The following is a 12,722-nucleotide window of genomic DNA, read 5'->3' as shown; positions in this document are numbered from 1 at the left end:
GTTGGCTAGTTTTGTTATTGGCGAGGGAGAAAGATAATTCCAATGATTTTAAGTACAGGACATCGTCTAGCGAAATGGGCAGACATCTGGCAGATAAAATATAACGCAGGGAACATAAGTGTGAAGTGATTCATTTTGGTAGGAAGAACAAGAGAGGCAATATAAGCCAAATGGTACAATTTTAAAGTGGATGCAGGAACAGTTTTTGACTGTGGCAGGACAAGTTAAGAAGGCTGTTAAAAAGAAGTTGGCTTTATAAATAGAGGCATAGAGTACAAAAGTAACAAAGTTAGCAACAACAATGATTAAGCCCCAGCTGGAGTAATATGGTCAATTCTGGGCAATACACTTTAGGAAGGATGTCAAGGCTTGAGAGACGGTGCAGAGGAGATTTACCAGGGACGAAAGACTTCAGTTATGTGGAGAGACTGGAGAAGCTGGGTTTGTTTTCCTTAGAGCAGAGAAGGTTAAGGGGAGATTTTAGAGAACTGTTCAAAAGCATGAAGGGTTTTGATAGAGAAACTGTTTCCAGTGGCAGAAGAGTGTGTAACTAGAAGACACAGATTTAAGGTAATTGGCAAAAAAACCAGAAGCGACATGAGTGAACAAACAATTACACAAGTTGTTATGATCTGGAATCCAATTCCTGACAAGGTGGTGGAATGAGATTCTATAACAACTTTCAAAATGGATAAATACTTGAAATGGAAAAAAAATACAGGGCTATGGGGAAAGAGCAGGGGAGTTGGACTAATTGGATAGCTCTTTCAAAGAGCTGACACAGACACAATGGGCTGAATGGCCTCCTTCTGTGCTGTATCATTCTATAATTCTAAGTGACCCAGCCAAGTATTTTGATGCTATTGATGTCAGTATAAAAACATGAGAGATGTCACCCACTTAAAATATTTGTGATGTTTGAAATAAGATTGAACATATTTATCATCCCTTATTTCTCTCAAGAGTTTAGAAAACTTACTTCCCATCTAGGGAGGAATAATGTTGCGTGCACGTGACATCACCTGATTCCATTTGATTTCTCACTTTGTCATCTTTTTGCAAACACGTAAAAAAGGTTTACTTATCATCCTTTGTAAATGATTTAGAGGAAATAATTGTGTTCAAAGTGACCAAATTTGCAGCCGATACCAAATTGGGAGCAATTATGACTCATTTGGACAAATTGGATCTAAATAGGCTTTTCTGCAATGTACAGAATTTAAGCACAAGGGCTCATATTTATAAATTAAGGCCAATGAAAAAAAAAAGGAAATGCAGAAGGAAGTATTTTTAATAAAAGGGGTGGTAAGTATGTGGAACAGATTACCAGAATGGGTGGTGGAACAAGAAACTTTCGTGGGTTGCAAGAAGGAATTAAACAAGTTGCTGTCAGCAAATCAAACTCAAGGTTATTGGAAATGCACCATGAGAATATTGTGAATAGGTGGGCTAGATGGTCTGGAGGTCTTCTTCTATCTGAAACTGTTACTATTCAGAACTTTCTCATGAGGAAAATATTCTATTGCACAATGTCAGTTTATCTGCTTTTGAAGGTCCATTTCTCTCCTCTACATGTTGAACATTATTAGCAACAATACATCTCAGCCCATTGTGAGGAAATTTCAGGTTGCCGTTATACTATCATGTTTACGCGACTGTGAAGCAGTTATTCCTGGAAATGGGTGCAGAAATACAACGTGAGAGGCCTGGAGCAGTATTAATGGTCACCGACTTTGGGGCTTTCTGGCCAGAGACTTCTATCTTTGGTTCTTGTCCTGCTATCCCTCAAAGAAACTCTGAAAGTCCCTGGACAACACAAAGTGGGCAGAGATGTGGCATGCTGTGTTTCCGTCACTTTTCCCTTTCCTATGCGTCTAGAAGCCTAGGGTTCCCCAGGAATAGGAGAGAAAAGTGAATTTTATAACGTTTAAATCAATGTTCCCATATATCCCAAACTACAGTTATTAACAGATGAATGGTATTCTGGTATTCAGATTTAGTGTTTATAAATCGATGAGGAAATGGTATCTAAAACAACCTTTTCCAAACCTCGAGGCCCACACAATTCAAACAGAACAAACTAACAAGTAAGAATTTAAATGCAAAAAGCACGAACTTGCCTAAATTTGTGGGCTGGATTAGTCAAGGTTTGCAGATACCATGGGGCTCATAGGCCGTAGTTTGGCCATCCTACTTGTATATATAACTAGGATTATGAATGTGGTAACAATGTTTATTTCCTTCCTAGAGCCTTTGCAGGCGCAACTGTGCACGATTTCTTTAATTGGCTCTCCGTGCTAATCCTGTTGCCACTTGAAGCAGCCTCTGGCTATCTCTATCACCTCACTGCCATTATTGTCAAATCATTTGATATCAAGAGTGGTGAAGATGCTCCAGATCTGCTAAAAGTAATTACTGATCCCTTCACAAAGCTTATTATAAAGGTAAGCCATTGCAGCACAGTGATAATGGAATCATTATTGAACCACCGACCCAACTCACCCAAATAATAGAGCTGATATATATATATATATATATCTTTAATCAACACAACAGAAACAGATCATCTGGTCATTATCACATTGCTGTTTGTGGGAGTTTGCTGTGCGCAAGTTGGCATTTCCCACATTACAACAGTGACTACACTCCAAAAGTACTTCATTGGCTGTAAAGCATTTTGAGACGTCTGGTGGTCGTGAAAGGCGCTATATAAATACAAGTCTTTCTTTCTTTCTGATAGTTCTCTTTTCTTCCCCTTCTCCCATGCTGGGTGGCAGACAGGTGCAGTGCACCCAAAGTGTCCAGTGCCTATCAAGGCCTCAATTCAGCTGGAATGGGGAACAAAGGTAGGAGGGCATCTGCAGGCTTTCAGTCCAGTAGCTATTGTCCTGGCCGCCAGCCTTGAGGGGGATTTTGGATACGGCTGAAAGAACCATAGCCTGGAATTCTCAAGGCTCAAAGATCCTGTTGGGGAAAGGTCAAAGATGTGTAACTCCTCTCCAAGCCTGCAGCCCCCTCCCCAGCGGTACTTCAAAATCGCCAGCAGAACTCAGCTGGGGAATTTCTCGCTGACCCGGTTCTCGCCCAAAACGGCCAATGCCGCCGAGAAACTGGGTGGTGAACCAGTGCAAATTCTAGCCCATAGGGTATTGTAGTGTGCTTTCTGGGTTGCATTTCTGTAACTTTTGTTTCAAATAATCAAGGTAATTGCACAGCATATGCTACTTAGGGGTGCAGTAGACACCTGTGAGGCTTCATTTGTTCCACAAAGCTAAGTTTTGAAATCCTTGTTCCAGTTTATTGTAATTTCCTCGATCCAGAACTCTGCTTCTTTCTCTTTGCTGATCGTATTTCCCTCCGCACTGAACTCTTCTAACCATGATTGACCACTCTTCCAGCTGAAATCTCTGTTAGCTTTACATGTTAACCTCCACTGTGAAATCTAGAATATCAAGCAGTGCATGCTGTATCTTTTTTTTAAGTTAGACTTCCATAACTTCAATCTACAGATCAAAAGAAAACTGTGACATTTGTGCGGCACTACAGACTTTATAGTCAAAAGCTGGGTACAGTAGCTGCAGTGGTTATGATACTAAGCCAGAGACCTGGATTTCCCCCCCTAAGCTCCTTTGCTCTCTATCTCTCTCTCCTCCTTTAAGACGTTCTTTAAAATCTACCTCTTTGACCAAGTTTTTGGTTACCTGACCTAATATCTCTTTATGTGGCTCGGTGTCAAATTTTGTTTGATAACATCTTTTGAAGCACCTTGGTTTGTTTTACTACGTCAAAGACACTATATAAATACAAGCTGTTGTTGTTGTAGTTTTACAGGAAGTGCGAGTTCAATCCCACATGGCAGTTTGAGAATTTGAATTCAGTTTTAAAATTCTGGAAATAAAAAAAACTGCTATCAGTAAAAATGACCATGAAACTGTTGGATTTTTGTAAAAACCCAACTGGTTCACTAATGTATTTAGGGAAGGACACCTGCTGTCCTTACCCAGTCTGGCCCATGTGTGCCTCCAGTCCCACACCAATATGGTGGACTCTTAACTGCGCTTTGAAGTGGCCTAGCAAGCGACTAAGTTGTATCAAAAATTGCACCACCTTCTCAAGAGTAATTAAGGGTGAGCAATAAATGTCAACTTTGCCAACGACACCCACATCCTGAGAATTTTTTTTAAATTCAGGAAATTCATGGACATTAAAACAGACATTAAAACAGAAATTCAACACTTTTGTCTTGTTTAAATGTTTCAATTACAAACAAAAAATGATTTCATTTTAGCTGGACAAATCTGTAATAAACGATATAGCAACAGGAGATCCAATGGCAGCAAACAAAAGCCTTATCAAGACATGGTGCAAGACCGCAACTAGTGTGGTAAGTGAACAAGAAATGTAGATAAACTAGTGTAGAATCCATAACCAACAGTGATGAAAAGCTTGCCAATCTGGTTCAGTTGAGTGCATTTAGTGGCTGCTTATACAGGCATAGTCAGGAAAATTGGCAATAATTTTTCATTAGGGAATGACGGCTAAATGGTACAAGCAGGCTATGGGGTCGGATTACAAAAAGATGATGCCATTGTTACCCTAGCCTAGAATAAGTGGAGTCTGGGTGTGGGAGAGGTTTTTAGGACAGAAACTGTTTCTGTCCCTTTCTGGCTGCTCTGAGAAATTCAGACCGCAGTGGTTGTGGTGTGGGAGGGTGGCGGGGGGGGGGGGGGGGGGGGTGGGTATGATGTCATATTTAGTGACAGGACTGGTGGGGTACCGGATTCTCCTGGAAATCCTGCCACTTCTACTCAGTTTACGTCCAATGATGGAGACACGCCTATGTGATGCAAGCGTACTTGACATACAATGGCTATAGTTGGGCCTACAATATCATATTCAACAACAATTGATTGCAACAATCAATTGCTTTTAGGTATGAGGCAATTTTTATCTTTGGTGACTTTTACCAGCCCAGCTCTGCCTCTGCCTTCCCTTTCACCAACAGAACTGCAAGATGCTGCTCTGAAAATCCAGTGCCCCCACAGGGTGGGTGCCCAGTTGTGTGATTAATGGTGTGGGTGCCACCTCTTTTATTCAAACCACCCTGTCCCTGGAACTTTGGACAAGATCTTCTCCAGAACAGACAGAAGACCCGCCCCACTGCACTTCTGGTGGCACAGCTGCGGGACCAGAATTTGTACCACCCCATATAGTTTTGTGCTAGTTTGAAAGAGTCATTGATGCAGTCACTACCAGCCTTAAAAATATCCAAAACAAACAAATAAAACATTGGTGAATGATTGTTGACTGTGAAGTAAACCATAAAGTGATATTGGGCAATATAATATACACATCTGAGAGACAGGTAGGTTGTGTAATTTGAGATTGATTTTTTATGATAAACCTCTGCTCATTCTGGTTTATTTTATATATACCAAAGAATGTGAGACTTGTGTTGAAATTTTCAAAAATGTAATGCTCTATGACTGTAATGGAGGCAAGTAAAAATACAAGTTAGTGTCGATCTGATGTTACAGAACATAATTCTGCAATAGTCAAGGTTCCTGGAGAAAGAGACCCAGTGGCGTCAAGAGAAAGAAATCGACTTGTGAATCAGTATGAAGGCAGGAGTGGCTAGAAAATAAGATAAAGACCAACATAAAAAGGCTGAACCGAATGCTGAGAAAGAAAGAAATACTAGGGTTATATACACAAAAGAATAACAAAGCACAAAGAACATAGAAGGAAACAATTATGGAAACGACGGAAACAGTGTTGTGCTGTGTTGTGCACTAATATATAACTATGATCTGTTGATTCTCATGGGCACATTGGCCAAATGACCTGGTCACATTTTGTACTTCCTTATATTTTATTATTTATTGTTAGAATGGGTTGTAAGTACATTTCCAAAATGATATTTCGTTAAAGGATAAACAAACTGACAAAGTTCAGTGAAACATTCAGTAATGGACAGCAATAAATAAATTAATATAAGATGGTGTATTTTTTTTTAGTCTAATTGACAAAATTACTTTGCAAATCGATTGACTTCTAAGCATCTGGCAATGCTGATGTGGTTGTGTACAGTTTCAGATAATGTTAGTTTGAGAAGAATGTTACTGATTTGACATAATAGGTTTTTTTGTCTTACAGGTAGAGAAAAATGTGACTGTCCCTAGTGTACTCAATTGCACATTACCTGAATTTTGCTGGAATGATGGCAACAACACATGGACTCTGAAAAATGTATCAGAAACAACAAACCTTGAAAAATGTAAGTGAATGGTCAATTATTTTTCATCATCGTCATAGGCAGTCCCTCGGAATCGAGGAGGACTTGCTTCCACTCTTAAAATGAGTCCTTAGGTGGCTGAACAGTTCAATATGAGAGCCACAGTCCCTGTCACAGGTGGGACAGATAGTCGTTGAGGGTAAGGGTGGGTGGGACAGGTTTGCCGCATGCTCTTGGCGATGAGACTCGAGGTGCTTAGTGCCTTCCTGGATGCACTTCCTCCACTTGGGGTGGTCTTTGGCCAGAGACTCCCAGGTGTCAATGGGGATGTTGCACTTTTTCAGGGAAGCTTTGAGGGTGTCCCTGTAACGTTTCCTCTGCCCACCTTTGACTCGTTTGCCGTGAAGGAGTTCCGAGTAGAGTGCTTGCTTTGGGAGTCTCGTGTCTGGCATGCGAACAATGTGGCCTGCCCAGCGGAGCTGATCAAGTGTGGTCAGTGCTTCAATGCTGGGGATGTTGGCCTGGTCAAGGACTCTAATGTTTGTGCATCTGTCCTCCCAGGGGATTTGTAGGATCTTGCGGAGACATCGTTGATGGTATTTCTCCAGCGACTTGAGGTGTTTACTGTACATGGTCCATATTTAATGGATGCTTTTATTTGTGCTAACTGAATGGCAGCCGTTTCTCTGATTGGCTCTCCATTATCACATGACCTTTTGCTGATTGGCCCCTTTGAGGTAAAGCCACACACTGAATTTCCTCTGGAATGTGTAACTGGAACCATCCAGTTCAACTTCTGACTGACTTTCCAATTTGTAATTCGATCCATTTTGACTTCAGAAGCCACAGAGGATAGCTCTCCCCAAACTCCACCAAGTTCCAACCAAATTCCCTTACCCCTGCCCAAGTGCATCTCTCCCCCAGCTGAAGACCCTTACCCCAGCACATGTGCTGCCTCTCCTAGCCGAAGTCACTTACGCCGGCGAAAGTGCATGACCTTACCACCAGCCCCCTCCAACCCTCATCAGAGATGGGGCATTGTGTGCGGATTGTTAACAGGTTTATTGGGTTTGAAGTGAATAGTGACAGTGCCGTGACTTCTGGGTTTCATCCATCCAATAATGTCCCTTGTAACACATGCACCGAACTTGCACACACCAGGTGGTTGAAAGAACGCAATCCATCTTCCCTGAGTTACCTCTCTCCCCTCCAATCCCACCACCTGTGTCTCTCCCTGCCCCCACTCGCGCTCTCTCTCTCTTCCCCCTCCCACCACTCTCTCTCCCCCCTTTCCCCCCGGGTTCTCAACCCCCCCCTTCCCCCCCATTCTCTCTTCCCCCCCCCCTTCTCCCCAGGCTCCCCCCCTGACCCCCACCAGCCTCCCTCTCTCTTTTCCCCCCCCGCCAGGCTCTCTCTATCTCTCCTCCCCATGTATCTCTCCTCACAGAGCACTTTACGGTGGCGCTTGTCTCTTCACTCAAACTGCCGCTGAATGAGAAGTTAACTTCTCCTGGCCGAACCGCTTCCCCCTCCCCGCCAACCTGCTTCCCCCTCCCCGCCGACCCACTTCTCTCTTCCCCCGCCGACCCACTTCTCTCTTCCCCCGCCGACCCGCCTCTCTCTCTCCCCGCCGACCCACTTCTCTCTCTCCCCGCCGACCCACTTCTCTCTCTCCCCGCCGACCCACTTCTCTCTCTCCCCGCCGACCCACTTCTCTCTCTCCCCGCCGACCCACTTCTCTCTCTCCCCGCCGACCCGCCTCTCTCTCTCCCCGCCGACCCACTTCTCTCTCCCCCCGCCGACCCACTTCTCTCTCTCCCCGCCGACCCACTTCTCTCTCTCTCTCCCCTCCGACCCGCTTCTCTCTCTCCCCGCCGACCCACTTCTCTCTCTCTCCCCACCGACCCACTTCTCTCTCTCTCTCCCCGCCGACTCACTTCTCTCTCTCTCCCCACCGACCCACTTCTCTCTCTCTCTCCCCGCCGACCCGCTTCTCTCTCTCCCCGCCGACCCACTTCTCTCTCTCTCCCCGCCGACCCACTTCTCTCTCTCCCCGCCGACCCACTTCTCTCTCTCCCCGCCGACCCACTTCTCTCTCTCCCCCCGCCGACCCACTTCTCTCTCTCTCCCCGCCGACCCACTTCTCTCTCTCCCCGCCGACCCACTTCTCTCTCTCTCCCCGCCGACCCACTTCTCTCTCTCCCCGCCGACCCACTTCTCTCTCTCCCCGCCGACCCACTTCTCTCTCTCCCCGCCGACCCGCTTCTCTCTCTCTCCCCACCGACCCACTTCTCTCTCTCTCTCCCCGCCGACCCACTTCTCTCTCTCCCCGCCGACCCACTTCTCTCTCTCCCCGCTGACCCACTTCTCTCTCTCCTCCCGCCGTCCCGCTTCTCTCTCTCTCCCCGCCGACCCACTTCTCTCTCTCCCCGCCGACCCACTTCTCTCTCTCCCCGCTGACCCACTTCTCTCTCTCCTCCCGCCGTCCCGCTTCTCTCTCTCTCCCCACCGACCCACTTCTCTCTCTCCCCCCGCCGACCCGCTTCTCTCTCTCTCCCCACCGACCCACTTCTCTCTCTCTCTCCCCGCCGACCCACTTCTCTCTCCCCCCGTCGACCCACTTCTCTCTCCACCCGCCGACCCACTTCTCTCTCCCCCCGCCGACCCACTTCTCTCTCTCCCCCTGCCGACCCACTTCTCTCTCTCCCCCGCCGACCCACTTCTCTCTCTCCCCCCGCCGACCCACTTCTCTCTCCCCCCGCCGACCCACTTCTCTCTCTCCCTCCGCCGACCCACTTCTCTCTCTCCCCCTGCCGACCCACTTCTCTCTCTCCCCCGCCGACTCACTTCTCTCTCCCCCCGCCGACCCACTTCTCTCTCTCCCTCCGCCGACTCACTTCTCTCTCCCCCGCCGACCCACTTCTCTCTCTCCCCCTGCCGACCCACTTCTCTCTCCCCCGCCGACCCACTTCTCTCTCTCTCCCCGCCGACCCACTTCTCTCTCTCTCCCCGCCGACCCACTTCTCTCTCCCCCGCCGACCCACTTCTCTCTCTCTCTCCCCGCCGATCCTCTTCTCTCTCTCTCTCCCCACCGACCCACTTCTCTCTCTCTCCCCGCCGACCCACTTCTCTCTCTCTCCCCGCCAACCCACTTCTCTCTCTCTCCCCGCCGACCCACTTCTCTCTCTCTCTCCCCGCCGACCAACTTCTCTCTCCCCGCCGACGCTCCACTTCTCTCTCTCTCTATCCCTCCGCCGACCCACTCCTCTCTCTCTACCCTGCCGACACACTTCTCTCTCCCCCCGTCGACCCACTTCTCTCTCTCTCTCTCCCCGCCGACCCACTTCTCTCTCTCCCCCCCGCCGACACACTTCTCTCTCCCCCCGCCGACCCACTTCTCTCTCTCTCCCCCGCCGACCCGCTTCTCTCTCTCTCCCCCGCTGACCCACTTCTCTCTCTCTCCCCGCCGACCCACTCTCTCTCTCTCCCCGCCGACCCACTCTCTCTCTCTCCCCGCCGACCCACTTCTCTCTCTCTCTCTCTCTCCCCGCTGATCCACTTCTCTCTCTCTCCCCGCTGACCCACTTCTCTCTCTCTCTCCACCGCCGACTCCCTTCTCTCTCCCCCGCCGACCCACCTCTCTCCCCGCCCCCCCCCGGCCGACCCGCTTCTCTCTCCCCCCGCCGACCCACTTCTCTCTCTCTCCCCGCCGACCCACTTCTCTCTCTCCCCCCGCCGACCCACTTCTCTCTCTCCCCCCGCCGACCCACTTTTCTCTCTCTCTCCCCCTCCGACCCACTTCTCTCTCTCTCTCCACCGCCGACTCCCTTCTCTCTCTCTCCCCGCCGACCCAATTCTCTCTCTCCCCCCGCCGACCCACTTCGCTCTCTCCCCCCGCCGACCCACTTCGCTCTCTCCCCCCGCCGACCCAATTCTCTCTCTCCCCCCGCCGACCCACTTCTCTCTCTCTCCCCGCCGACCCACTTCTCTCTCTCCCCCCGCCGACCCACTTTTCTCTCTCTCTCCCCCTCCGACCCACTTCTCTCTCTCTCTCCACCGCCGACTCCCTTCTCTCTCCCTCCCCCGCCGACCCACTTCTCTCTCTCTCCCCGCCGACCCACTTCGCTCTCTCCCCCCGCCGACCCACTTCTCTCTTCCCCCTCCCCCCCGCCGACCCGCTTCTCTCTCCACCCCCCCGCCGACCCACTTTTCTCTCTCTCTCCCCCTCCGACCCACTTCTCTCTCTCTCTCCACCGCCGACTCCCTTCTCTCTCCCTCCCCCGCCGACCCACTTCTCCCTCTCCCCCCGCTGACCCACTTCTTTCTCTCCCCCCGCAGACCCACTTCTTTCTCTCCCCCCGCCGACCCACTTCTCTCTCTCTCCCCGCCGACCCACTTCTCTCTCTCCCCCCGCCGACCCACTTCTCTCTCTCTCCCCGCCGACCCACTTCTCTCTCTCCCCCCGCCGACCCACTTCTCTCTCCCCCTCCCGACCCGCTTCTCTCTTCCCCTCCCCCCCCCGCCGACCCGCTTCTCTCTCCCCCCCGCCCCGCCGACCCACTTCTCTCTCTCCCCCTGCCGACCCACTTCTCTCTCTCCTCCCGCCGACCCGCTTCTCTCTCCCCCCGCCGACCCACTTCTCTCTCTCTTCCCCCGCCGACCCACTTCTTTCTCTCCCCCCTCCGACCCGCTTCTCTCTCTCTCTCTCCCCTGCCGACCCGCTTCTCTCTCCCCCCGCCGACCCACTTCTCTCTCTCTCTCCCCGTCGACTCACTTCTCTCTCCCCCCGCCGACCCACTTCTCTCTCTCCCCCCGCCGACCCACTTCTCTCTCTCCCCCCGCCGACCCACTTCTCTCTCTCCCCCCGCCGACCCACTTCTCTCTCTCCCCCCGCCGACCCACTTCTCTCTCTCTCCCCGCCGACTCACTTCTCTCTCTCTCCCCGCCGACTCACTTCTCTCTCCCCCCACCGACCCACTTCTCTCTCTCCCCCCGCCGACCCAGTTCTCTCTCTCTCCCCCTCCGACCCACTTCTCTCTCTCCCCCCGCCGACCCAGTTCTCTCTCTCTCCCCCTCCGACCCACTTCTCTCTCTCTCCCCCGCCGACCCACTTCTCTCTCTCCCCCCGCCGACCCACTTCTCTCTCTCTCTCCCCGCCGACTCACTTCTCTCTCCCCCCGCCGACCCACTTCTCTCTCCCCCCGCCGACCCACTTCTCTCTCCCCCCGCCGACTCACTTCTCTCTCCCCCCGCCGACCCACTTCTCTCTCCCCCCGCCGACCCGCTTCTCTCTTCCCCGCCACTCCCCGCCGACCCACTTCTCTCTCTCTCCTCCGCCGTCCCGCTTCTCTCTCTCTCTCCCCGCCGACTCACTTCTCTCTCCCCGCCGACTCACTTCTCTCTCCCCCCGCCGACCCACTTCTCTCTCTCTCCCCCCGCCGACCCACTTCTCTCTCTCACCCGCCGACCCACTTCTCTCTCTCTCCCCCCGCCGACCCACTTCTCTCTCTCCCCCCGCCGACCCACTTCTCTCTCTCCCCCCGCCGACCCACTTCTCTCTCTCTCCCCCCCGCCGACCCACTTCTCACTCCATCGCCGACCCACTTCTATCTCTCCCCCCCGCCGCCCCACTTCTCTCTCTCTCCCCCGCCGACCCACTTCTCTCTCCACCCCACCCCCGCCGACCCACTTCTCTCTCTCTCCCCCGCCGACCCACTTCTCTCTCTCTCCCCCGCCGACCCACTTCTCTCTCTCCCCCGCCGACCCACTTCTCTCTCCCCCCCACCCCTGCCGACCCACTTCTCTCTCTCTCTCCCCCGCCGCCCCACTTCTCTCTCTCTCCCCCGCCGACCCACTTCTCTCTCTCTCCCCACCGATCCACTTCTCTCTCCCCCCGCCGACCCGCTTCTCTCTTCCCCCCCCCTCCCCGCCGACCCGCTTCTCTCTCCCCCCGCCGACCCACTTCTCTCTCTCTCTCCCCCGCCGACCCACTTCTCTCTCTCTCTCCCCCTGCCGACCCACTTCTCTCTCTCTCCCCCGCCGACCCACTTCTCTCTCCCTCCCACCCCCGCCGACCCACTTCTCTCTCTCTCTCCCCCGCCGACCCACTTCTCTCTCTCTCCCCGCCGACTCACTTCTCTCTCCCCCGACGACTCACTTCTCTCTCGCCCCGCCAACTCACTTCTCTCTCCCCTCGCCGACCCGCTTCTCTCTCCCCCCCCCGCCGACCCACTTCTCTCTCCCCCCGCCGACCCGCTTCTCTCCCCCCCCCCCGCCGACCCACTTCTCTCTCCCCTCGCCGACCCGCTTCTCTCTCCCCCCCCCGCCGACCCACTTCTCTCCCCCCCCGCCGACCCACTTCTCTCTCCCCCGCCGACCCACTTCTCTCTTCCCCCGCCGACCCGCTTCTCTCCCCCCCCCGCCGACCCACTTCTCTCTCCCCCGCCGACCCACTTCTCTCCCCCCCCGCCGACCCACTTCTCTCTCC

The 12,722-nt window shown here is 52.0% G+C and overlaps 1 protein-coding gene across 4 annotated transcripts in view; it reads left to right on the top strand.

Moving 5' to 3' along the window:
- Positions 1-12,722, top strand: part of LOC139232910 (sodium-dependent phosphate transport protein 2B-like) — a 203,439-nt gene that overhangs the window by 155,175 nt on the left and 35,542 nt on the right. For all 4 annotated transcript variants that reach the window (XM_070863407.1, XM_070863420.1, XM_070863412.1 and 1 more), the window contains exons 7-9: positions 2,249-2,444; positions 4,289-4,384; positions 6,157-6,277. In XM_070863407.1, the coding sequence (XP_070719508.1) occupies positions 2,249-2,444; positions 4,289-4,384; positions 6,157-6,277 (413 nt within the window). The remainder of the gene's footprint in view (positions 1-2,248; positions 2,445-4,288; positions 4,385-6,156; positions 6,278-12,722) is intronic.

The sequence above is a fragment of the Pristiophorus japonicus genome, chromosome 2 (genome assembly GCF_044704955.1).
Source record: "Pristiophorus japonicus isolate sPriJap1 chromosome 2, sPriJap1.hap1, whole genome shotgun sequence".
In the NCBI taxonomy this organism is placed as follows: Eukaryota; Metazoa; Chordata; class Chondrichthyes; family Pristiophoridae; genus Pristiophorus; species Pristiophorus japonicus.
Note: the sequence above shows the minus strand (reverse complement) of the source record. Positions and strands in the feature narration are given on the sequence as shown.